Source organism: Agelaius tricolor, unplaced genomic scaffold (assembly GCF_023055355.1).
Source record: "Agelaius tricolor isolate 1412-34295 unplaced genomic scaffold, bAgeTri1.0.p SCAF_30, whole genome shotgun sequence".
In the NCBI taxonomy this organism is placed as follows: Eukaryota; Metazoa; Chordata; class Aves; order Passeriformes; family Icteridae; genus Agelaius; species Agelaius tricolor.
In genome coordinates this window covers 3,702,154-3,727,052 of record NW_027269290.1, presented here as the reverse complement: position 1 = coordinate 3,727,052, position 24,899 = coordinate 3,702,154, and the positions used below count along the sequence as shown (strand labels likewise).

The 24,899-nt window shown below is 46.3% G+C and overlaps 1 protein-coding gene across 1 annotated transcript; it reads right to left on the bottom strand.

Annotated features, from left to right (window-relative positions):
* Positions 1-125: 125 nt before the first annotated feature.
* On the bottom strand, positions 126-24,096 carry TSPAN2 (tetraspanin 2). The gene is made up of 8 exons (XM_071450036.1): positions 23,841-24,096; positions 21,368-21,470; positions 8,755-8,852; positions 8,257-8,331; positions 7,663-7,764; positions 6,377-6,451; positions 5,567-5,650; positions 126-4,077 (listed from the first exon to the last, which is right to left on the bottom strand). The coding sequence occupies exons 1-8, from the start codon at positions 23,907-23,909 to the stop codon at positions 4,012-4,014; spliced, it is 672 nt and encodes a 223-aa protein (XP_071306137.1). The 5' UTR covers positions 23,910-24,096; the 3' UTR covers positions 126-4,011.
* Between the last annotated feature and the right edge of the window lie 803 nt (positions 24,097-24,899).

Genomic DNA, 24,899 nt, shown 5'->3' with positions numbered 1-24,899 from the left:
GAGGGCTGCTCCGTCTCCTGGAGCCCAGCCGGTGTCCTGGATGCTGCAGGTGAGGCGGGGGCAGCCCCACGGTGCCCTCAGGACCGGGGGGGGCTCTGGCCGCGCGGATCGAGTTCTCTCCGGGAGTCGTTTATTCCAGGTTATTTTTATTAGGAAGTTGTTTCAAATTCAAGACACATAGCCGATAAAACGCCACTTCGGAACACATCATAGGGAAGTGAAAGCTAATTTCAGCCACAGAGTTAAGTTTGTTTTCTTTCAAAGCAAGAGGTAATTCTGCCACAGACTTGGCAGCATGAACCAAAATGCCAGTTCTGTCCAAAATCAGAATTTATGCTGTGCCATACACATTATGCAGGAAGTGGTTAGTGTTTTGGAGAACCTCGTGGCTGGAGCACCAATAGAGAGGAAAAAGATTGAAAAGCTTTATTTATGTACATTTTCTATGAACAGCATCTGATGCTGTTAATCCATCGCCTGCAAAGGCTGTGCAATACAGCATTTGAGGGCTTAAGACAACTCAATTTCTTTTTCAAGACACATGAAACGTGTTTTGTTATAAAACTATCAGTATCAAGACAAGTGAAACACTACTCTTCATTGTAGGGAAGTCACAGGGCTGAGCTACATCAGCTGCTCTGTGATTTCTGAGAGGTACCAAAACTGGCTGAGGTTTCCCTGTGACAAAGGAAGCTCCCACTGAAATCAGTAACTTAGAAAAATTAGACAAGGGAGATGTGAATCAGGATGTTTAGAGACACTGTAAGGGCATCAACAACTTACATCTTTATGCTCTAGAACAAAGGACAGGAGAACAAGAAAATGTGTGTGATGTGCTTTCAAAATTCTATCACCTGGAGAGATCTGATCTTTTGTCACTTTCCTCTGACACAGGTGCAAGGGACAGGATAAATGGGTATTTTTGCTGCCTTTTGTGGCAGTAACTGAAAAAATACCTTCAGTTACTAAGATGCAGAGAAAACTGCAATTATATTAAGCACCTCACAACAGCAGGAAACTACAAAAGACCTTTATCCCTGGATTCTGTTAAAGGCACTAGTATATGAATAACATGTTGATTTCCAGCTTAATTTATACCAATAACTTAGAGAACTAAACCACTAACAGGTGTTGTCCTGTTCCTGGTATGCAGTGCAAGTATCCCCTAAACCTAAATAACTGCAACCCTAGAGCTTATGCAGGAATGCTCAGAAAATTAATGCTTTCTTTAGAGGAAGAAAAAAACAAATCACAAACCCAAAACACTTCAGCAGAAAGTTTGGTGGCTCGAGTCTGAATTTATAGAAGGTTTTTTTTCTGCCACTTTTTCTTGTTTTCCTAAGGCACTGGGGTGGTTTTGTACTTCTGGGGGAGTGGAGGGCTGGGGAAGCAACAGCAGGTTCTGCAAGCTGCCTTGGCATTCAGTGCATCTCCAAGCAGGAGTGGGCATCTTCCAAGAAATCTTACTCAAGAAATAATAAATAAAAAGATAAACTCTGGTCCTGTCATTACATTCTGGTGCTACAACTTTGAGGAATGTATAGATGTGTTTAAAATGAACAGAACACTGTCATTATGAGGGGGAATGTAACACAAGGAAATGGCTTTATTTGCAGTCAGTTTCTATCCCTGTAGGACAACAGTCTTGGAACCTGAACCACTGGCTCTGGTGCTATTTTTACTGATTTTCCTGGAAAGCTGGCTTGTCCTGAGTGGCAAAAATGACACTCCACAATTCCAGTGCTACCTTGGGACAACACACCCCAGCTGGGCACTACCCCATCATCTCTTCAGAGCACAACCACTGCAGGGACAGTCTCAGGTACACCTGGAGCCAGGAGATTGCTTTGCTGGCTGCTGTGTTAAACTGATTGCTAAGGTTCAGCTTGAGACCCTCATGGATCTGCTGCCACTGCTCTCTTGGGAACAGGCAGCAGATCAGGGCCCTGTTTCCTGTGCTGCTTCTTGCAGAATGAGGTCCCAGGCCCTGTTTCTAATTAACATCCATTGCTAATCAGCTGTGACAGAGTGACATAAGCCTCACTTTTTACTGGTGTGTGATTTCATGTGTCCCTGCCAGCCTAAAGCTCAGCCTAAAGCTCAGCCTAGACACAGCTCAGTCAGCAGTGCCTGCCATGCCCAGCTCTTAATGCAGTGCCACAGCTCGTGGTTGGATGATTGGAAAAGAGAAATCCATGTAAGAGACAGCAAGATGTGACAACTAAACCAGAGACTTGCAGCAGCAGCACTACCCCAAGTCCTGGAGTGACAGAAAACTGATGGGAGTTTGAGTTTGAGTTTCTTTGGGGAATAAGAGATTAAAAATAGATAAAAGGGTGGTATATCCCACACAACACAGAACATATTTCCTGAAATCCCATTTTGTTCCACTGTGTTTCAGTAGAACAAGGAGCCCATGACTTGGAAATTCCAAGGCCTCTTGGACAAAGGTCTATTGGAATGTGTAGTTTAACTGAACTTCTCCCCAGCAGGTATGGAACAAGTGCATCAGGAATCTGAACTGGTGATCACCAGACCTGCTGCCATGGGGGTAGAGTTAGCAAAAAGCTGTTCTCTGAAACTGTGAATTACCTTGAGTAAGCCAAAAATTAAGAGATCCTGAGCCTTTTTTTCTGGGGACAACCTTTCTCCCTTCTAGGCTGGCTCAAAAGGAACATTCTCTTATGAATAAATATGACAAATAGAAAAATTAAAATATAGAAAAAACCAATGTAAACGCAAGCCCTGAGGTATTTCAAGCACACAGTGTAATTTTTATTCCTGACAATCTAATTTATAGCTATGCAATCTAAAGGTGCCAGTAAGAAAACTTCCTGCATGGCTCTGTAAAAATGTCCCATCTTTCTTTCCTGCCTTCTGCCCCCAGGAGGGGGCGAGAGGTTGAGGTAAGAGCCCCGTGGAAGCTGTGATAGTCACAGAAGCAGAAACTGAGGATATTAAAGTGCTGTGGGTCTTTTTCTGACCACTTTCACTCTTGGTTTGGCTTCCACAGGCCAGTTAGATTCTGAGAGATCTGACAAAGGGGCTGCTTTTCTGCACCTAGGCTCCACTCCTGCACCAGTTTGTAGCCACAGTGAGGCTTTTGGGATAAAGAGGCTGCTGAATGTTGATTTTAGTGGCCCCTTGAACTCACAGCTGGGATTTTTAGTCTATCTCAGCCTAGCTTGGGAAGCTTAAGCACACTTTGCACTGCAGTTGGTCCCAAATGACTGCCTGGTCTTGCCAGCTTCCCACCTCTTTCCCCCTCTTCCTATAGCCTGGATTTCCTTGGATGTGTTTTCTCCCCCAGAGCTTTCTGCATTTGCATGAAGGGTCCAGTCCTCCAAAAAATAAATACCCGGTCTCTGCATGACAGTGAAGTCAGTGGGTCCACTCTTTAAGTTTGCTGGAGCAGACCCTTAGGCATTAATTGGGTTTTTTTTTAAATAAAGTACAATTTTATTAGTTCTGCTCTGTTTGGGCTTTGGAAAATAAAGTCACAAAATGGATCATAGGTCTTTTTACAATGGCATTTGTGCCTCTGCTAATTCTTGGCAAGCAGAGGCTCAGTGTGAGAGGGCTCTGAGCACTGGTCCCTGAAGGATGTGCACACACAACGTGTTCCACCTGCAGATATTCACCTGGACAGGCACTGCACATCCAGGGACCTGCTCACATCCAGAGCTGTTTGTAAGGAGACACATGCAAATGCTTACACAAAGTCTATACATGTGTAAACTCTTAATTGCACATATACAAACATTAAAAATCAAATTAGTCTTAGATGCACCTTTGCTCTTTTTTCATTAAAAAGGACATTTTAGACCCCTTGTTTTGTTCACTTCAGTTTTACTGTAACTAATACAATTCACCTGATCACCTAACGGGATATTTTCCTCTCAGTATGTTAAAACACTGATTAAAATGCATTACAATTATTAAATTGGGTAGAAGAGCACTTCTTGTAAGCTTAGTCTGGAACTCCTGGGGCACAGTTGTGCAGTGACAGTTTTAGATCATTTCTCTCATGTTACGGATGGTACAGCACAGAACCATGCTGAATATCATGCCAAAGATCTAGAAGAGAAGGGATGTGATTTAGGGATCCACTTACAAAACAGTTATAAAACAATTTGCATCTCAGACAATCTGAAGGTCCCTATGGCAGAGTAGTGACTGCTTCCATCTACAAACCCCAAAACATCAGACAGTGAACATGGAGGAGGTTGCACTGATTTTATCAGCTCACACTGGTTTCACTGTACTTTGTTCTAAATGTCCAGCCAAGCACAACTGCCCCAAATATTAATGTTACTATCATCAATGTAAGTCACATAATAACTGGTGATAATAATATTGGTGGTATCCTGGTATTTCACTGGAGTGTTCTGAGTTTCAGAATGCTTTTACATGGAGTAGGACATTAGAGTAAGAGCAGAGGGTGATTGCAGAGCCCCCAGAGCTGGTGCTGAGCTCTGAGTAGTTCCTGTGCTCAAGAGCAAGACTGTGCCTTAAATCTAAACCCCAGCTCGTGTCAGGGAACTTGGTCAGCAGAGGGAATGACAAAAGCAGAGAACAGTGGGTGTTGGCAGAGCTCTGCTTTCTGGCCACAGCTCAGTTCCCCAAAGCAGCTGCCTCCTGAGCCTGCACTGCTTGGGGTGTGAGATGGGCACTTAAAGCACTGGGTTCATGGCCCTAAGGATGGGCACAGCTCTCACAGCCCAGCAAGTGGCAGAAACAAGCACAGCAAAGGTGCAGGTGCATTTCTGCTGCTGAAGAGGTTGTGGTCACTTCAGGACCTTTGCTGTGTCTGAGGTGGGGATCCAAGGGGAGATGATCCCAGTTCTGGTGTGTCCTTGATGTTATTGATATCTGTCCCACCCCCACTGTATTTTTGAGTCCCTTCTTGTCTCATACAAACCCCAGGACTGTTCAATATGCACAGCATGATTTCTGTTACCTGCAGAAACCCTTCAGCTGCTTTTCAGTGTCCACTGTGAATGTCCTGCTCTTCCCAGCAGCTAAGGGAGTGTTTCTTTACTAATGCTGTGGCTCCTCATGCTGCTGTGTCTGAGTCTGAACGAAGTCATGGCCCAGACTAAAGCCTGGAGGGCCCCAGCCTGCCAGCCCTGCTGTGTCCTTGGGACAGGGTGACATCTATTGGTCACAGTTCTGTGGGTACTCTATTCCTCATGAAAACTAAGGAATGTATCCTAAAGGATTGAAAGCATCAGACTGCAGTTCTTTTGGAATACAGTAAATGCTGCTACAGCTTTTCGATTGGTTTTGCTTTTCCATTTGGTTCATGTGCACTCTGCTCTCCTGCTCTTAGAACAAAAGAAGATTACCATCACTTTGGACCCTGTCTAAAGACACCAAATGAACTTGAAAAGCACAGTCACACAGCTCTGCTTGCACTGATGGGGGCAATTCCCAGGGAGAAGACACACTGGAAGCAAGAAGAATTGAGGAATCTCACCAGCTGCTGCAAAACACCTTCCACAAATCTTTGAGTAAGGGGCAGGGTACAGGGCTCAAGGAAGATTGGAGCAATGGATTTACTCACTGTGATGCTAGCAATTGCAATTCCAACAATTCCAACTAAGCGCAGCTGAGTATCAATTACATTCTGAATTTCAGCCAGGCAGTTCTGTTAAAAACAAAATCTTTTTTAATGTCTGGAAATCTATATTTCAATCAATTCTATCAACTGTTCTCACTAAGCAATGGATAAACCCAAAAATATTAGTGCAGTCACCATCCTAATTCCTGCATCTAAACCTTGGGTTTTGCTGGATAATTTTCCCAGCATCTTCCCTTTCCTGGTGAGGCATCTGTACCTCTTGCCTGGAGAGGCTGACACATGCAAGTAATTTTCTTACACTCAGTTTTCTCCCTAAATTTAAACTCCTTTATATAACAGGCCATGCTAAATCAGGAGGTTTGGTGCTTCATTTTGACATTGAACTCACAAGCAGATTCCAGAAAAGACAGAAATTACAGAAATATCTTTCTTGACACCAATGAAGTTTCTAGTCAGGAGGCTCCATGCATGACTCAGGTGGGCACTTGCTAAAGTCCAGCCTCCATGGGGAATTTGGGATCCTGTTCTGTTCCCTCCTTTTCCCTTTTCCTTTCAGATGGTGCAATATTGTCTTGGCTACCATGGGATGCCACAAAGAGGTGTCATGACTGAGGGCAGTATGACCTCCAGCTTAATTCTGCCACCACTCTGCTCCCTTCCATAAAGAATTTCATGCTGGAATTTGCAAGGTAAAAAGAACTTCTTCCTTTCTTTTACTTATAGAATGTCTCCAATTTTACTAAAGACTGACATGAAGAAGTGATTAGAACAAGCAGGACAGAGGACACTTGCCTTTGGCAGCTGGATGTTCTCTGGACAGGGTAATCCTGTTGGTTGTTCCACACCACCTTTACCACAGCACTGGAGCTGAATGAGAGAGAGATGGAGGATCAAAGAGGGGAAACCACAGACTGATCCATAATGAAAATCAGTTGTTACTTTGTCCTGGTTTAGGGACACATTTTCATACTGAAAGTGAGACAATAAATAAATAAAAAAAAAAAGAATCTGTACAGATCAAATAATAACCTTATTCTCTATATTTAAACTGCTGCTTCTGGTAGAGTTGCAACTGCGTGGGACAAAATTCTCAAAAATTAATTTCAATTGTGTGAGGCCACAGCAAACAGCCACATTTGTATTAACAACAATGACCAGAGGAGATTTTTATTGCAGTATTTCATAACAAAGCAAACAAGTGGATTTGGGAAAAGCAGATCCCTGGCTTACAAGAAAACAGGAGTTAAAGGGAGAATGCAGAAAGTTCAAATATCACATGCAGAATTATGGGCAATGCACAAAAAGTACAGCAGAGAATGCTGGAATTTTATTTTTGACACAACATCGTGCTGGGTTTGGAGACAGTAATAAATCAGAGTTTCAGAGGGTTTGTTTTTCCTGTTTGCCTATCTCCCACAAAATGCTTGGAATTCCTCTTTGGGTCAGAAATAAGAGCTATGGGAGAAGGACAAAAGGGTCTGAGGTTGTGAAATGTTTATTCTAAAGAACGTGGGAATTGCTGTAAGGAGCAGCAAAGCTTGGGCTTGCTCTCCATGGGAGACAGTGTAGATCCAGGATGGACACAAACAGGATTAAAGAAGTCACAGGTTGTAACTCTGATTCAGACATTCACTTTTTGGGTGGCCTGAACTGTGTCACACATGTGTGGTCTTTCACTGACTTAGTTCAGCCACACTGTAGGTCCTGGGACACAGGTCACGTTTTCTCTGACAGATGCAGAGGAATGCAGACATTTCTCTCTCTCTCTCTCTGCATTTGCAAGTATTTACCTGTGGATTTCAATATCCAAAAGGGCCATAACAGTCATTTCTTCTGCACACAAAGACCAGAAGCATCAGCAATTTCAAAGCCTGGCTAATTGCACTTTCAAATGTAGAGATCCAAAAACCAGAATTCTGACAGAGCCCTCAGGAAACTCTCAGGGTTGTGAGCCTCTGATTGGATTTGAAGCAAATTCAGTTGTATTTTGCCACACCTGAGAGGGAGAAATTCTGGATTCTAAAGGGCAGTGTGAGAGTGGAGCAGTGGAGGGAGGTGTTGAGGGGAGCAGTACTCACAGCCACGTGGTAGCGATAGATGGTACTGTTGACCTTCCCCACTGGGTTTTTCATGTAGTCCTCATAAGCATCTTCATAGATTTTCTGGGCTTCCTGTATTGCCTGCAGAAATCAGACTTTCAGTGAGTTACAAATCAGTCTTATCCCCCATCCAAGACTTTCACCTTGTGTCCTCAACCTCCAGGGCAAAAAGTTGTGCCTGGTAAACAGGAATGGCGACTCAAAAGCCAGGAGGGTTTGTGGCCTGGTGGGATTCAGAGTGTTCACAGGCTCTGTTCTGTGTTTTGGTTAAGCACTCTGAGTTGGGGAAGTTCAGTGCCTAAGTTTGTTTGCCCTTCTCCCAGGAAATGCCCTCTTTTCATACAGCCCCCCTTGATGTTCCTTCAAGGCTGAACCACACCTCCACTTTTTCTTGAAGAGAGGAGGCAAAAACTTCATCCTGATAACACAAGATGTCATTGGCTCCAGGTAAGAATGCCAGAGAGTCTTGCAGGGAAAAGTCTCCTGGAAAGTTTTCCTATGGAAGAGCCAGGTCAGTGGGCACTGGAATCCATAACTACCCCATCATTACATCAGAGGCTGTTTGCTACTTACCACTTTCTTGCCTATGAAGGCAAATACTCCAGCAGTGACCTCACCTGCAAATATCACCAACAGGCAAGCAAAGAACTGCAGAGGAAGGAGAAAATCTCACATGAGTGTGGCTTGTTCATGGGGGCTGCCAGCCAGCCCTCGTCCTCCCCAGGCCCCAGCTGCCCATCCTGAACCAGAGCTCTGAGGGGGCTCTGCACAGGGCTGCCAAGGCAGATTCCTTGTCACATTCAAACCAAGGGGAAATGGCAAAGATGTGGCTCAGAGGGAGCTTCACAAAAATCAGAGAATAATTCCAGGGAATACATCACAAGGGACAAGCAAGGGCACCTCTGCAGTAGCATGGTGGCTGCTGACTCCAGAGACACTGGAATAGCCAATAAAAGGCCATAAGACCTTTAAGGTGTTGGACTGTAAAGATCTTTGCATTAATGACACCAAGCACTGAATGCTTTGGATGGTTTCCCTGCAGAGCCCAGGCCCTGGAAACCTTTTACTCACAGTTCCAATTAAGCACTGGGACTCCCGCGCTGCTCCACAGCACCCGAAAAATCCAACTGCTGACATGATGGCCCCTGCTCCCACCAGTACATAGAGTCCTGTGGAAAGCAGAGCCAGCAACCATTTCAGAGGGTTTCTGTCCCCAAAGTCTGCTACCTATTTCATCAGCCCCACACATTTACAGGTATAACAAAGTCTCTGACTCTCACAAAACTGGTTACACAGAAAAGGTTCTCTGACCACAGGAGGAGAGCAATACTTTCTTCAGAATTCTTGGAGAATTAAATAAGACAATTTGAGATTAGCTCAGTTGGTTAGAGCATGGTGCTAAAAACACCAACTTTGCAGGTTTCACTCCTGGATGGGCCATTCACTTAGGAGTTGGACCTGATGATCCTTGTTGGTCCATCCCTTCCAACTGAGAATATTCTGTGATAAGAATCTGTGACTTTCACCTTCCCAGTTTGCTGTCCCAGGGACAGTTCAGTGCAGAAAGAACAAACCCCATACCATCCAGAACCCTCTTACACCTCTGCAATCAGCAATGTAAGGCAAAAAAAGCCCAGCTTTGCCAGAGAGCTTATTCCTGGGAAAGCTGGGGCTGGAAATGTGATGTAGTGGGGGAACTGAAAGGAACATGGGAGATGGCAGCATAGCCCCATGCAGATCCCAGCTGTAACCTGACACCTAGAAATACTCTTATTCAACAGGTGTTTTGGTTTTGGTTTTATATTTTTTTTTGTATGGGCTTTATCTAGGATAAAAGGAAATCAGAGTTCAGAGTTTTTCTTTCCTCACTTGTGAATGTAAAGGTTTTGATCTGTGTTTAGGCAACACTCGGGTTCCTGTGGGGGTCAGCTCCCACCAGAGCACAACCACGGGGCTGTGCCTTGGCTCTGGCACCGTTGGTGTAATTCCAGTCCTTGTCCTGTGCAGGATGTGCAGAAATCTGCCATGCTGAGCCACTGCTGGGGAAGAGAGCTTTATCTTCCTTCTCCTCATGTCCTTCTGGTGAGGGACAGGGGAGCTGCAGGCAGAGTGCACTAGAGGGCACAGTGAGCCTTGCTCCCAGCCGGGACTGCCCAAGCTTCCACTGAGAGCCTTTAGTCTGCTCAGTTACCACTGTAAACATTAATACAAAATCCGACCCAGGGTTAGCACAGCTGCTGGCATTTGCTGTTAGCAGGCCTTGTGTGACCTGGAATAGAAAATCCTACAGATGACAGTCTGCAATTGCTAGGAAAATGTAAAAGCAGTCAGTGTTTGAGTGCAGAGCTTCCATGCAGCTCCTCTGCCTCACTGGTGCAGCCTGCTCGGGGAAAGCCAACACCTGCCTGCTGCCCATTCACTGCCACATCAGCCTTCAGTCTCTGTGTCTATCCCAGTTATTGTGATCCTTGTCCTCCCCTCCCTCCTCCTGCCCCAGTTCCTGCTGAGAGCTACATTCTGATAAGCAGCAATAAAAGAAGGAATTTGGCTTTGCCCTACTAATTGTAATATACACGGTGCTGGGGAGATGCTGCTTGCTGCCTGTGTTGGCAGTTCTTATTCCATGTTTTCTGGATTTTTAATACTCAGCCACCTGGGACTTCCTGGGACTGAGCATTCCTCAGTCTGGTACCTGTACACAGATGCACAGCACTGGTTTTTACTGGAGTACAAAGATATTTATGGCTCAGGGGAGAAAGGTCAGCCAGCCCTGGTGGAAGATGAATTGGAAAAGACAAAAAACCCTCGCTCAGGTGCAGAACCTGGTGCTCACCAGCCAAACACCAACACTGCCATTTCCTGGGATCTCCATGGTAACAAACACAGTGTCATTACAAAGATGTTTCCTGGACATACTCAGTGTGTCCCTCCCTACTCCCTCCCTGTACTTATCAGGCCACTTAGCAAAGATAAATTTGAGTAAGGACACAGGAAAGAAGTCTTCCCATTTCTTTTTGTTATTTGCAGCTAGGAAAGACAAAGCTCAGTGAGTCTGGGGGTGAGACCACTTTCAGGAATTTGGATTTGCATTTGTCAGAGAAACAGCCTGAGCATTTCACTCGAATGACTCAGAGCTAAACCACTACCTCGGTGAGAACTTCCCTTTTAAGGCGTGTTACAGGAAGAACTCACAACACTCACTAAACAAAGCTGAGCCCCAGGCTGAGCCAGCCAGGAGTTAAAATCCACCTTCTTCCATCTTCTGCTCAGGAGACTTCATCCCACTTGGTCCTTTCTCAGCCTGGGACTGCCACTTGGTGATACCCAGCTATTTCTAGATGGAAAATAATGTTGACACTTAAAATTTCCACAAAAATAATGATATTTTTACTTTTCTACTATATATACACACATGTAATCTTTCACACAGGAATAAACTTGTGATTTTGGGGTTGTCCTGAGGCCAGGACTTGGCCTTGGTTGATCCTTGTGGATCCCTTCCAATTCTGAATATTCCATGAGACACATGAAGAGAAGCCTGAAAAAAGTTAAAGGGGCCAAGTTACTTCTCAGCTTGCACTGAGAGTTTTCCCAGCACCCACATCCAGGGATGCTCAGTGGAAGTTGACTTCCAGGAAAGATGTCTGCCAGAGATTGAAATGTTTTAATTTATGGCTTAAACATCTTCAGGAAGGACTTTTGCCTCCTGTAGCAAAACTGCAGAGAAGACCACCACATCCTGACTGAGGCCCCACTAACCCCTGTCACTCTCTCCCTGTCTGTGCCCCCCCCCCTTTTCTTTTTCTATTTCTTTCTTTTTCTTTCTCTTTGCCTCTTTTACTATTAAATAAAAGATATCAATTTCTTGGCACCAACATCTAACCTCATTTGGTTTTAACAATATTTTTGGGTAGATTTTGAACATTTCTTAGTTTGATCAGTTTTGTTCACAGACTTAATTTTCTTTGCTCTTCTGTGTTTAAACCAGTTTGTAAAAGTATCAAATCTGTAGATGCACAAATATCCTGGATAGTGTGAGTATGTAAAAAGGATCTGGTAATTCTTTTCCTAGAGGGCTGTAAACAGCCATGTAGGCATGTTCACCTCAAATTCTTGATAAGAACAGACCTAAATTTAAAGTGAGACTCTCCAGAGAGAAAACAAACAAACAAAAAAAAGCAAAGAGTGGCAATGTCTGGCACACAGCCCTTGGAATCCCAGCCTTACCTAAAGCCATCAAGCACTGAGAGCTGTCAGGGCCAGCAGTGCAAATCCAGCCTTTTAGTGGTTAATATCACACCTTGCCTTGCAATAGTATCCAGTGTCAGAAGTAGCTCAGCTTCACTAAAACCCATCCCTTCCTAAAAAGCAGGATGGAAAGCCTTAATCAGCTTCTATTCATCAGCACTTCCATTGTAAAATACAAAGCCTTGGCATGGCCTCCAGCTTGGCATCTACAGCACAGCAGGGAAACAAAAAAAAGTCACTTTATAGCCACAAAATGGAACAGGTTTGAGAGCTACAAACTGACAGAAAAAATTCACCATGCAGCTCAACATGGCAAAAAGAAGTGTGTGAGTCAGGTCAGGATAGAGAGCTTGTTTAGGTGAGTGGAAAATGATGAGAAGACTCTCCAGCTGCAGCTTTTTGTGCAGCAGAAGGAAAATGTACAAGGTGGAAAGGAAGCAAAGGTTTGTGGCCTTTGTGAATTTTTTTCCTCTCACCTCTTGTTGCCTCTGTTGATTTCCTGCAATTCTGCTCTTTGGTCTGTGTGTGCTCATGGAGAGGAGAGAGGGCTGGCACCTAAACTGAGAGCAGGGAATGCAGAGAGCAGGAACGCTGCTGTGGCAGCCACACTGGCCCCAGAGACAGAGCTCTGCCATCTGTGATTGCAGAATATTGGAATATTTACTCCACCTGCATTTAGGACCCACAAACAGGTCACTGGCAACCCCTGAATGCAAAGGGGTGAAGAGGCACATTCCAAAGATTAAAAATCCATGTGCAAATCTGACAGAAAATTGGTTGATTTAGGCAGCCCAGCCACAGGGGGTTCTGGAGGAAATAGGGGCTTCTTTATAACCACAAGAGGATGAAAAACAACGTGTCACAGAACTGGGGATTTTTGAACAGAGCCTATTCTCTTAATATTTTTTTTAATGAGGAAATATTGAGGTTTTGGGGTGTGGTTGGTTTGGGTTTTTTTGCTGTGCTGACCCCCCCCCTTCCCCTTCCAGTTTTTTTATAGCTGTGAAGAGAAATGAAGACTTCTTCTTTTAGCAGTGAGTCAAGTGAGAGAACACCTGATGAATTGATTTCCCTTCTGGCTGTAATGTAGTGTGTGTTAGAGGAGAACCCCCTTCCTCTGCAATTGTTGTATTTTGCAAAGACAAATTTGGAAAGTCATAAAGCAGCAGCTTTTCTGTATATTTGATTTTTTTGATTCATCCCATGGGGAAAATCATTCTTTCCTGAAAGGAAATTGTCAAATGGGGGTATTCCCTGTGAAAATTCCAACAGGAGGGATTCCCATTTTCTAGCAGACTCTGCTTTGCAATTACAAGGGGAATTAAAATGTTATCTGGCAGTGTCAGAGCATCCAGTGGCTCCCAGTAGTGAAGAATGGCAAATGCACAGGTCAGCAGATCTCTGGATCAGCCTCAGTGCTCGTGGCACTCAGCTCTTCCCTAAGACATTGTCTCCTCTGGAGATAAGGACACAGCCCTTCTTGGGCTGCACTTGGGGACAGGAGACTGCAAGTCTGAGAAAGCACCTTCAAAAGGAGCAAGGGATCCTGTGTGTTGTTTCTGAGTGTACAAACCCTCTGTGATTGGCAATGCTAGAGAATTCCATCTCTTTAGACCAGATGGAAGAGAAGGATGGAATTTTATAGCTACTGGCTGCAATATATTTTTATGCATATCAAGAGTGAGGGAAGGATCAGCCTGGCTGGAAGAGATGTAATTTCAGACTCTGGAAGAGAACCCACTCCCAGACATACTTTTGTTTGTTTGTTTGTTTTTCCCCAAGTCTTACTGAAGGTTTGAGGCACAAATCCCTGCCAAAGAGCAGGAGCAGACAAACACACCCTGTCTCTGTCTGGCTTTATTTCACATGGCTTTCTTGTTTACCTGGCTGCTATGGGCACTTTCCATTTGAAATAATTCTCCTTTTTTTTTTTTCCCTCTCTTTTGGGCTGAGTAAATAACACTGAACAAACCCCCAACTGTTCCAACTCCACAGAGAGAACAAGCAGCTCTGTTCTGGGGGTGAGGGACCCAGCAGCAGCAACAGCAGAGCCTGGGACCCAGACAGGGCTTGAAGGGATTTTCCTGGGGTTGTGTGTTCCTTGCAGCCCCAGAGGCAGATGTCCCCCTCCACAGAAGGACTGAGGCTCTCCAGCCCTTAGGAGAGCACCAAGGAACTTCTAGCACAGACACACTCCTGGAAAATATGAGAAACACACGTAGGAGTTGGAAAAAAAAAAACCACCCAGACAGGGACGGTTGTGTGTGTGGCACCAAACTCAGCTCCTGAAACAGGCTTGTTACTAGAAATTTCCATTGTATATTTATTTATAAAATACATTTACAGAACTGGAGAAAAGCTGCCGAGGCCTCTAAAGTGACATGAACTTCTGGAGAAGTGGAACATACCCTTAATTTGAGCATAATGGATTTATCTGATTAAGTGTCTGGTGTGAATTCAGCAGAGATTCTGTGGTTAATCTTCCTGGAACCATTAGAGGCACCAGCCAGTGTGGAGGCTACTGCTGATGCACAAATCCTGAATTTCAATTTAAAAGCAGCCTCACTGTAATGTAACATCCCAGTCCAGTTCCTCCCTTTCCCACAGAACACCAGCCCTTGTTACATATCTTGCTCACATGAACCCAAATAATTATGGCCCAGATTCACTGGAGGCAGTGTGTTCCCAAAGCTGTTCCCAAAGCTGTTCCCAAAGGCTCTGCCACCCCCACAGACTGCTCTGAACTCAGTGTCACTGCACACCTGTGCCAGCTGGAGCTGTCCTGCCCTGGCTGCTCTTCACAGACCCCCATGGCAATGGATTCTGCCATTTACTGATGTGAATAGTGTGGGAAACCTTCCTCACATGGGAGCTGTTCAGAGTGCACACTGTGGTCAGAAGCACATGGTCAAATGTCTTGGTGCTTTTTCTACTTTCACTTTTGACTAGAACCTTTTTGACTAGAACCACAGAGTGTTCAGGAGTGCACTGCAAATGTACACAATGATATTAAGATTTTTCAACTGGATTCCTATTTTCTTTCTTCAAATTTCCTGACATTTATATGCCTGCTTGGCTGCAGTAAGCAAATCACTTTGAAGTCAAGAGCAACTGATAGTGAGTCTAAGATCATGTTCCTGTGTGGTTGTAGCTAATTTAAAGTCTGGCAGTGTTTGTACTGCTTACATTATCTGTTACCACTTGCATCACTTTGTTGTCACTGTATTTCCTCTGCCTTTGTAACACTCAGTCATTTGGTATTCTGAAATCCTCTTGTCATTCTCTGCAATCCTCTCTAGATTAGGACACTGGGTAATCCTGTGTGTGCATGAGCCAGCTCAATCCAAACCCTCCTGAAGATGTTTTTGATCTTACAAGCCCCAAAAAGGAGCCTGAGGGCTTTTTGGTTGCTGGTTTGTTTTGTTTTGTTTTTTTCCAGCAGACAAAACACTTTCCTCTCAATGGCTTCAAAGTGGACAATCCAAATGTATTTACAGCTCTGTCAGAGCAAAACACTGCACAGGACATTTCCCTTACAGGAGTTGTAATGGGCTATACTGGTTTGCTTGTTATGTAGGAACTGCTTCAGAGCATCTCTTAAAGAGACTCTGTGTGAAAAAGGAGCCTGAGCAACCCTGGAGTGTGGGGTGCTGCTCCAAGAGGAATCATGGAATGGTTTGGGTTGGAAGGGTCCCTAAAGATGAGGGAGTTCCAGCCCCTGTGACCGTTCACAGGGATCTTGAGATGAGGGAAGTGATGAGGATCTGACTCCATATCTCAGAAGGCTTGATTTATTATTTTATGATATATATTACATTAAAACTATACTCAAAGAATAGAAGAAAGGATTTCATCAGAAGGCATCTGGCTAAGAATAGAACAAGAAGGAATGATAAAAGGCTTGTGACTCAGACAGAGAGTCTGAGCCAGCTGACTGTGATTGGCCATTAATTAGAAACAACCACATGAGACCAATCCCAGATGCACCTGTTGCATTCCACAGCAGCAGATAAACATTGGTTACATTTTGTTCCTGAGGCCTCTCAGCTTCTCAGGAGAAAACGACCTAAGGAAAGGATTTTTCAGAAAATATCACAGCTACAAGCCCCCTGCCATGGGACACCTCCCACTGTCCCAGGCTGCTCCAAGCCCTGTCCAGCCTGGCCTTGGGCACTGCCAGGGATCCAGGGGCAGCCCCAGCTGCTCTGGGCACCTGTGCCAGGGCCTCAGCACCCTCTGGGGTCACACATTAATGTAACCAGCCACGTTCTGGAGGCATCCAGGGATGGGAAGCACCTTGATGCCCTTTTCCCTCCCGCAGCACCAGTGGCAGGTTTATCCCCAGGCACCTCCTGCAGGTGGCTCTTTCCAGAGAGCTCCCAGTGTTGCTGTGTGAGCTCTGGGCTGGGCCTGGGCAGCCTGAGCAGATCAGGGACCCCTGGAGCCTGGGTGCTCCCCGAGGGGGCTCAGGGCTCAGCACTCACATCACTGCCACCAGTGAGCAGGAACAAGGGGGGCTTCCAGCTGCCTCGAGGGAGGAGAAGGAAATGGGGTAACTGTGGGCTTGGCTGCTGCTATGGGGTGGGACTGGCTGGGAGAAGCCACCCAGGAGGACAATTTAATGGGCAAAAAGCATTAAGTGCATTATCATGCTTAAGTGATTAAAGAACAAAACCCCTCCTGAACCTCAGCATCTTGCAAATATACAGCAATCACCCCAATGCAGATGGAGAGATTGTCACATTAGGCTAAATTAGCTTGTTTGGCTAGAATTGCCTTTATTCTTGCCTTTATTCTGTCTGGGGGAATGCTAACTCTTAGGAACTGCTGCAAGGTTTTGTGATCCACAACAGAGACTGAAGACTTTGGAACAACTTTCATTTTTAGTAAGGTTTTCTCAGGGGGTGGTAGTGGTGGTGTCATATTTTTAAAGTGAATTTCCAGTGAGCAGCTTCCGTTTTCCACTCAGGGCCACTATCAGCCTTTTCTCTCTAAACCACTCTTCCTGAGCAACAGAAAAAGAGAGCTGCACACAGATGATAGGAAAAAAGACAATTTCATTGCTAAAGTCTTAAGTACAGACTAAAAGCCTCTCCAATACATGATGGCAGGATCATTTAATGCTATTCTTGTGGTTGCACATCTCTTCACAGGGGCTGCTTTGCCAACAGCTCTCATTTTAAAGGCTGGTAGAGTTTGAGAGGTGGTGGATTTAGCAGGGAAAATCCTGTTGACTAAGGGTATAGTGCTTGACTCCAAAATACATGAATAGAACTTGAACAAAGTGAGGCACAGGAGCAGAGAAGTGGAGTTCACATGGATGGAACTCCAGCCAGCTCCTGTTTGTATGGGCATCCACTGCTATGGAGAAAAGCTACTAATATCCTTCAGCTCCAGACATGACTTCATACCCTGAGGCACGCTCCATCCACGTACCTTGCAAAGCCAGCAGCATCACTCCTGCTCTCACTGACCCCAAGAAAAAGCCACTATCACCCTAAAACTTTTGTCCACAGCTGTTTTGGCCCTGATGGATGCCTGGACCACAGACTGGATCAGGGGACTGAAACAAAGAGAACAGATCAGAGCATAGCAGGGTTGTGAGCTCTGGCTCTGCAGGAGAGGCAACAATTCAGGGCTGAATTGTTGCTTCTCCTGAAAGAGAGAAGGAACCCAGAGCAACCCTGAAAGAGCCACCCAGACTGATTTGTTTGCATTCATCAGGTTTTGTTACCATTCCTGAGGGGGTTTGTTGAGTACACACACTTGACTTTTATTGGTGTTGGCAGGGATGAGACCCTCTGCACTTCATTTCTGAGGAGTACAGAGTTTGTCCTGCTTGTTGCCCTTTGTCCACCGAAAGCAGAGATGGAAGAATGGGGAACTGAAACTGATCCTTAAAAAGTCCCCATGTCAATTTTTGCTTTACAAGTGCTCTACTTGCACTCAGCAGCACTTGGTCTGTACTACTGTGCTTCAGTTTTTCTTAAAATTAAGACCAGCAGTACTACAAGGAATTAATTAAGGACCAACTAATTGTGAGACAGTAATGCTGACACCCTGAGTTCCCACAAGTATCTTACTTCCTTCTGACTCTTGCAGACCTGCCCAGTAAAAAATTTCTCCAGTCTTGGTATAGGAGTCTCCATAGGGATGAGCAATCCAAGGGAATTCCCTTAATTCCACAGATCCATTTGATCTGTGCAGTGTCACAGGCAACTCAGATAAAAAGGTATCTGCCAGCTATTGTCCTTTGATGAAATTATCTGGTTTTCTTTCATTTTTTCTCTCTCAAGTGCAGCTGAGAGAGGGATCTATGAACTCTACCAGAGCTGAACTGCAGCTGAACAGGGAAGCCACAGTTTTGCTTCATCACTTGAAGCACAGGCACAAGAACTGTACTGTGAGATGGAGTAACATAAAAATACATCCCACTGTAGAGGGAACTCCAGGAGCTGGGGAGCTGCAGGGAGAGGATGTTCAGTTTTAGGAGCCTGCTCCAGTGTAGGATGTGTCTGGTAAAATGTCTGGAGGCCCCGTGGGTCAAAGTGTTCCAATTCCAACCTTTTCTGTTGTAGCTTTTTCACTGCAAACTGCAGTGGGGAATATGGATCACCAAACACAAAACCACAAGCAACAGAAAGCTAGGAACACATATGTGCTTGCCCACAGCACTGCTGCCTGTAAGCTGTTCTCCAACCAACAAAAACATCTCAGTGGCTGGAAAAGATGAACAGGCCTGGTTGCCAAGTCATGGCCCAAACTATTCCAGGGGCAGAAAAGACAGCTGGGCTGCTGGTAAAGAACAGGGCTATTTAAGGAGACTCACTCTGGCCTAATGGAAAATGCAAGGATAGAATTATCAATTATTTTACACTAACCCAACATTTCAGATCCAGGAAAAAAACAATCACAAGGAAGCAGAAGAGAGAAGCTGGTTAGAGTCGGCTGGCAGCTCAATCCAGGTACAGAAAGAGCAGAATGTGCTGCCCTTTAGAAGAAAGAAAATGAACTGTTTTGCAGGAGATGGTGATTCTGGAGTGTTTCAATGCACCTGCACTCTTGTTCCAAGCACTGACACAAAGCTGATGTGATCCCAGGGCCTTGGGTTATCATAAGGAGCCACAAAAGCCATCAGTGGAACTGAGATAAAGAAATCATTTTTGGATGTATAGCTATATGCTGATATTTTAAGTCATACTGCTGATCTGCTTTCTCTTTCAGCCCTCAGGGCAGCTGCTCCTGGTGTGCTGCACAGTGTTCCATATTAAGAATTCCTATGCAAAACCCTGGCTGCCACCCAGAAAGCATGTTAGAGAGCAAACACACAGAGCCAAATAAACAACAGTCCCAGAGACTCTGAGAAAGGCCCAATACACAACTGCCAGGGGGGACTCCGAGCTGAAATCTCCTTGAGAGAGAAAGCTCTTCAGCATCATCTTCAAATGCAGCTTTGTCTGCTGCAAAGCCACTGTAACTGAACTTCTCCCTGTCCTTTTACCACAGCCTTGGCCCCAGGCTGCTGACAGCCTCAGCACAGCCTGAGCTGTGCCATCAGATGCTCAGGAGTCCCAGCATTTAGCAGGGTTTGTAATGAGGGAGGGAGGCAGCAGAAAACTCTTTGGTTTTCTTTCACAGGAATGCTCTGTTCAGTGCCTATTACAGAAAAGGGCAAAACTTTGCTTTAGAATTCAGACCAACTGCAAGTTTAAAAGAATTCTGAAATCTCTGTGCCCTGTTCCTCAGCACTTCCTCTCACAGTTACATATTTCAACAGGCAGCTCTATAAATACGTGTGGCAGCCCAAAAGCTGAATGTCATGGTGTCTGATGAAATTTTTACAAGAACATTCCTCAGGACTTCCCAAAATTAACGACTTTGAACAACTTTTGTAATTTCTATTCAGGGCAGAAGCAGACTACATCTTTTGGAGATTTAAATACACATGCACCAAAGAATATCTTGTTTACACTGTGTGTTCCAGGCTGTACTGGAGTTGTGGTGCTTATTCACAGCACAGGATGTAGCAGTTTCTGCCTCCCAGCAGCACTTGATTTTGAAGGCCAGAACATCCTTTTGTCTTGTTTGCTCTCCTGGGACAAACATAAGTGGATCAGGCAGGGAAGCATTCCAATCTACAGCACAGGGAATTCAGCAGGTATAAAGTGGAGCTGGAAATGAAGTTGGTGATCTAATATGCTGCTGTCATAGCGGCTCAGATGTAAGAGAAAAAGTAAATCATACTTCCTGGCTCTCTGTGTCTGTTGAGCTGCTGCAGTGTGTTTTACAGTAACCCTCAGGTCCCAAACAACGTTTTCATCTGAATGGTTTTATTCAGCCTCACAAAATCCCAGGGAAACACTGCTGGACATCACATTCTCCCCATCTATTCCCATGGCTGCACAGCCAGTTCTGTGCCTCTAGCCTGGCTGCAGATGTTACAGAAACCTGGGCCTGGGGCTGTGGTGGATCTGAGTCAAAGCCTCCACGGAGAGCATTGGGGTATTTAAGGCAACTGCACAATCCTGGAGTGACAGGTGACTGCTGGAGGACACCTCTGTCACCTCCCAGTCCTTCCACCCTGGCAGAGTCGCCTGATGGCCAGGGCAGGACCGGGTATTCACTCACACTTAGCATTTGTAGATGGCAAAAATGTTTGCACCAATGGGATTTTATTAGGTCCATCTCTAAGGGTGATGTATTAAACAGAAAAAAATCCAACTTTTCTGGTGTAAAAGTATGTTACAGTTGCCAATGCCAGAGAGCTGCAGTTGCTGGCAGTCCCAGACAGCTGCTATTTAAGGATATCTATAAATATGAAGCACAGGTCCCAAAAACCCACCTGGAAATCCCAGGGAGAAAGAAGTTATCTTAAATGCTAAAATTAGATGTGACTAATCCCAGTTCTGTGGGCACAGGAACAAGCTGATTCCTGCCCAGGTTGGATAAACAGCTCCTGAGATGACTGAACACCAGGTAATATCACTTTTCAGCTGTGGAAGGATTTGCTTTGGCACTTTGGTCCCACTGAGGCCTCCACAGGGAGAATTGCTGAGCAGAATTTTGCTGCTGTCCTGGTTCTGGGAACATTCTGAAAGGACACTTGTTTTGTTGTCTGGAAGCTGCACACAAAATTCTGGAGGGATATACTGGTGAGCCCCACGAGTCTCTGACCTGTCTCACCTTCTATTCTGAGAGTATTAGCACAATTCACTTAGGATATGAGGGGCTGGATCAAATCCAGGAGAAGAGATTAGCTAGGTCTAAGGAAGTGGCTGTCAATCAGAGAAAGGTCAAAAGCCATCACACACATGGCACACAGCACACAATATCCAGTTTTGTGTAGGTCAGCCCAGAAATTGTTGACCAAGGTGTGTCACCTGCCCCAGGATGCAGCCAAGGCTGGAGGCTGCTGCCCCCCAGCACTGTCACTTACCCATGAAGAAAAGTTCCGGGGACTTTTTGTCTGTAGCAAACTCTGCCATGGGCCCACCGAAGCGCAGCCACAGCCCGAAGGCAATGACAGCCAGTCCTGCCAGCTGCAACACAAACACAGCAGTCAGGCCTGCAGTGACAAGAGGCTGCAGAGCATTACAGCAGTGTCTTGGCACCTTGTGCTTTCTTAAAATCCCACAGCTCAGAACTGCACTGTCAGAAAATTCATGCAGCACTTGCCAGGCTCTGATAACAACAAATTCCTATTACAGTGCAATGTACTTTCTTCTTTCAGCTCCTCAGTGTAGTGGCGCTTCTGAACTTACTAGAGACTCTCAAACCTTGTCAGTTATTTAATTATCAAAACTGGGCCTGAATTGTCATGAGAAATGGAGTGGGGCAGGGGACCCCCAACAAAACTAGGAGGTGCAAGGATTGTTACTGGGTAGATATCTTGGATCACAGAAATTACAAACCAGTGATAGATGCTGTCAAGTGCAAGGGAAAATTGCCTTTAATGTGAATAAGACCAGGTCACAAAGGAGTGTCACAGCATGTTGTTTGAGGGAAAAGATCTACAGAGGTTTCAGCCTCACCACGTGCCAGACAGATCATCAGCCTGCCAGGCAGAGCTGTGTGTCCTGCAGGCAGAGAACTCCAGCACCCCTCAGGGCAGAGCTGTGTGTCCTGACAGAGAACTCCAGCACCCCTCAGGGCAGAGCTGTGTGTCCTGCAGGCACCTTCAGCACCCCTCAGGGCAGAGCTGTGTGTCCTGCAGGCACCTTCAGCACCCCTCAGGAGCAGAGCTGTGTGTCCTGGCAGAGAACCCCAGCACCCCTCAGGGCAGAGCTGTGTGTCCTGGCAGAGAACCCCAGCACCCCTCAGGGCAGAGCTGTGTGTCCTGCAGGCACTTCCAGCATCCCTCAGGGCAGAGCTGTGTGTCCTGCAGGCAGAGAACTCCAGCACCCCTCAGGGCAGAGCTGTATGTCCTGCAGGCACCTCCAGCACCCCTCAGGGCAGAGCTGTGTGTCCTGCAGGCAGAGAACTCCAGCACCCCTCAGGGCAGAGCTGTGTGTCCTGCAGGCAGAGAACTCCAGCACCCCTCAGGGCAGAGCTGTGTGTCCTGCAGGCACCTCCAGCACCCCTCAGAGCAGAGCTGTGTGTCCTGCAGGCACCTCCAGCTCCCCTCAGGACCAGGCACCGTGTCCTGCTGCTGTCCAGGCCCAGAGCCCCAGCCTGTGGCACCTGCACAAACTGGACAAGCTCACAAACACCTGCTGCTTCCCACTGGGTGCCAGCCTGGCACAGGGCTCCCCTAACCTGCCCTGCATTCCCTGGCACTTGATCCATTGGCACAGCTCCACAAGCCAAGAGAGCAGGCAGTTGTACAGCTGGAGAGCTTGGGATCACAGCTTTCCTCACAGATGTGTCTTAGCAGAGAGTGAGGGTCCCCTGCCACCCTGTCACAGCATGGGGACCTCCCTGCTGCCAGCCTTGGGCTGCCAGGGCCTCTCCAGGCTGTGGAGTGCCCCTGGCAGTTCGGGATGAATGTCCCAGCCAGCTGAGGAGATGATTCCTTCCATCTCAGCGAAAAGGCAGATAACAAAACACAGTACTTGTCACTTTTGAGAAACAAATAACACAAAGCTTTGTCCTTCTGCTGCCTTGCAGCTGCAGCTGGGCAGCAATCACAGTGCCCCTCCAGCTCGAGCACAGCAGCACTGTGTCCCCGGAGCATGCAGCGCTGTCACCACGAGGGAACAGCCTTTGGTTTAACTGTGCTTCAAGCATAAAGGAGACAAAAGCCCAAAACTGCTTGGTCCAGAGAGGCTGAACAGGATGACTTTGTGGTTTCTTTTAAAAAGACCCCAGTGAATCAGAAGGAAAGAAAAAGACATTTAAGAAGATAACATTGCTGATTGTTTTCTGGAAAGCTGAAGGGAGAACAGTGCATGAGGGAGGGAAAGTGAGAGAAGAGAAAGCGTGAATTCAGCTGCGTGGAACTGTGAGACTATTGAAAAGGTGCAATGTGGGAAGAATGGACACAGCACTCCCTAAATCTCTTGGGGTGATGTGATTCTTTGTCTTAGGATGATCTTGTAGCAGCTGGTGGCTCCCTATTTGAAACGACATTAGTAAAAAGCACCGTGATGCTGTGAAATGTTCTGCTCACTGCACTCTACTGGGGGAACCTCTCTCAGCTTCCTCCTGCAGCCGCGTGGTTGCCGGGGAAATGATCGCTACTTTAAATGATCAGTTTAGACAGATGCCGTCTCTGCTCAGCAATGTCATCTTACACCGAGCCGGTGCTTTATTTCCCTAGGAGCCAGCAGAAGCCGGGAGCGCAGTGTCAGCTCCGGGAGCCGATCCCGCAGGGCTGCCCGGAGGGAGCCGCGCCCGTTCCACCCCCCGGCACCCCCGGCACCTGCAGCAGGTGCCCGGCCCCGCCCGGCCCCGCTCCGCCCGGCGCTCACCCAGAAGGTCAGGTTGAAGATGAAGAGCAGGATCTTGACGCAGCGCATCCCTCCATAGCCCACGCCCATGGCGGGCGCTCCGGCAGCAGCTCCGCGGCGGCTCGGCCCGACTCCGGCGGGGCGGCCCCGGGGGCAGGTGCGGGGCCGGGCGGGGCCGGCGCTGCCCGGGCGGATCCGCCGACCTGGGCCCGCCCCGGGGCGGACTTTGTGCCCGGCGCCGTGCCCGGGGGTTCCCGCGGCCGCAGCTGCCGGGGCGGGGCACAGGCGGGGCCCCCGGGCACCCCCTGGCCCCTGCGCTCGCTGAAATCCCTCTGTGTGTGTCTCCCAAAGACGCTCAGATCTTGCAGATGCTGCCCGCAAAATTACACGCAGGATCAAGAATGTGATGTCGTTAAACTTGTCTTGGTTCATAGCTAAGAGCCCCTCAAGTTCATTTTCCAATCATTTATTTGCTCTCTAATTTGACCCAAAATGCTGACTCTGCTATCAAAATCTTAAAGCTTTCTCATCTTACTTTTTTCAGCTGCTCCTTCGAGGTCTCCAGGAACTCTGAGTCCAAAGTTACCTGTGGGGCTTTGAGACAGGGGAGCACGAGGTAAGGTTGTGTCTCTGGAAAAGGGATGTCTTCTACGTTAAACATTTCCTCTCCTTATTTAACAAATAAAACACTTATTTCCTCTCTCTCTCTATATATATATATTTATATATTTAGTTTGTGCTCTAGTCATAACTGTAGAGTTCTATCTATTCAGATTATTTTCAGGTTTTGAATAAATTTTCCCTGAGGTGTGTATGGAAACTGTGCAAAAATGTGTGGGAAAAGATGTTTGGTGTTGTTATTTCAAATTACACTCCACCAATGACACAATAATACCAAAGGACGTTGGAGGCGGTTTCCTTTTTCACTCATTTTCCTCTTCGTTTTCAGTTGTGTTAAAGCCTGGCCATATTTTGGAAAAATAATCCCAAACAGTTTATTTGAATTGCAATGACAGAGTTTAATTAAGAATATCTTATTCCATTTGCAATGAATTGCAATGCAATACAGTTTATTGGTTT

Coding starts and splice junctions, on each gene's coding strand:
- TSPAN2 (XM_071450036.1), bottom strand. CDS start 23,909: ATGGGCGTGGGCTATGGAGGGATGCGCTGCGTCAAGATCCTGCTCTTC. Junction 21,471..23,840: donor TCTTCAACCTGACCTTCTGG/GTGAGCGCCGGG, acceptor TTTGTGTTGCAG/CTGGCAGGACTGGCTGTCAT. Junction 4,078..5,566: donor TTGCAATTGCTAGCATCACA/GTGAGTAAATCC, acceptor CTTCTCTTCTAG/ATCTTTGGCATGATATTCAG.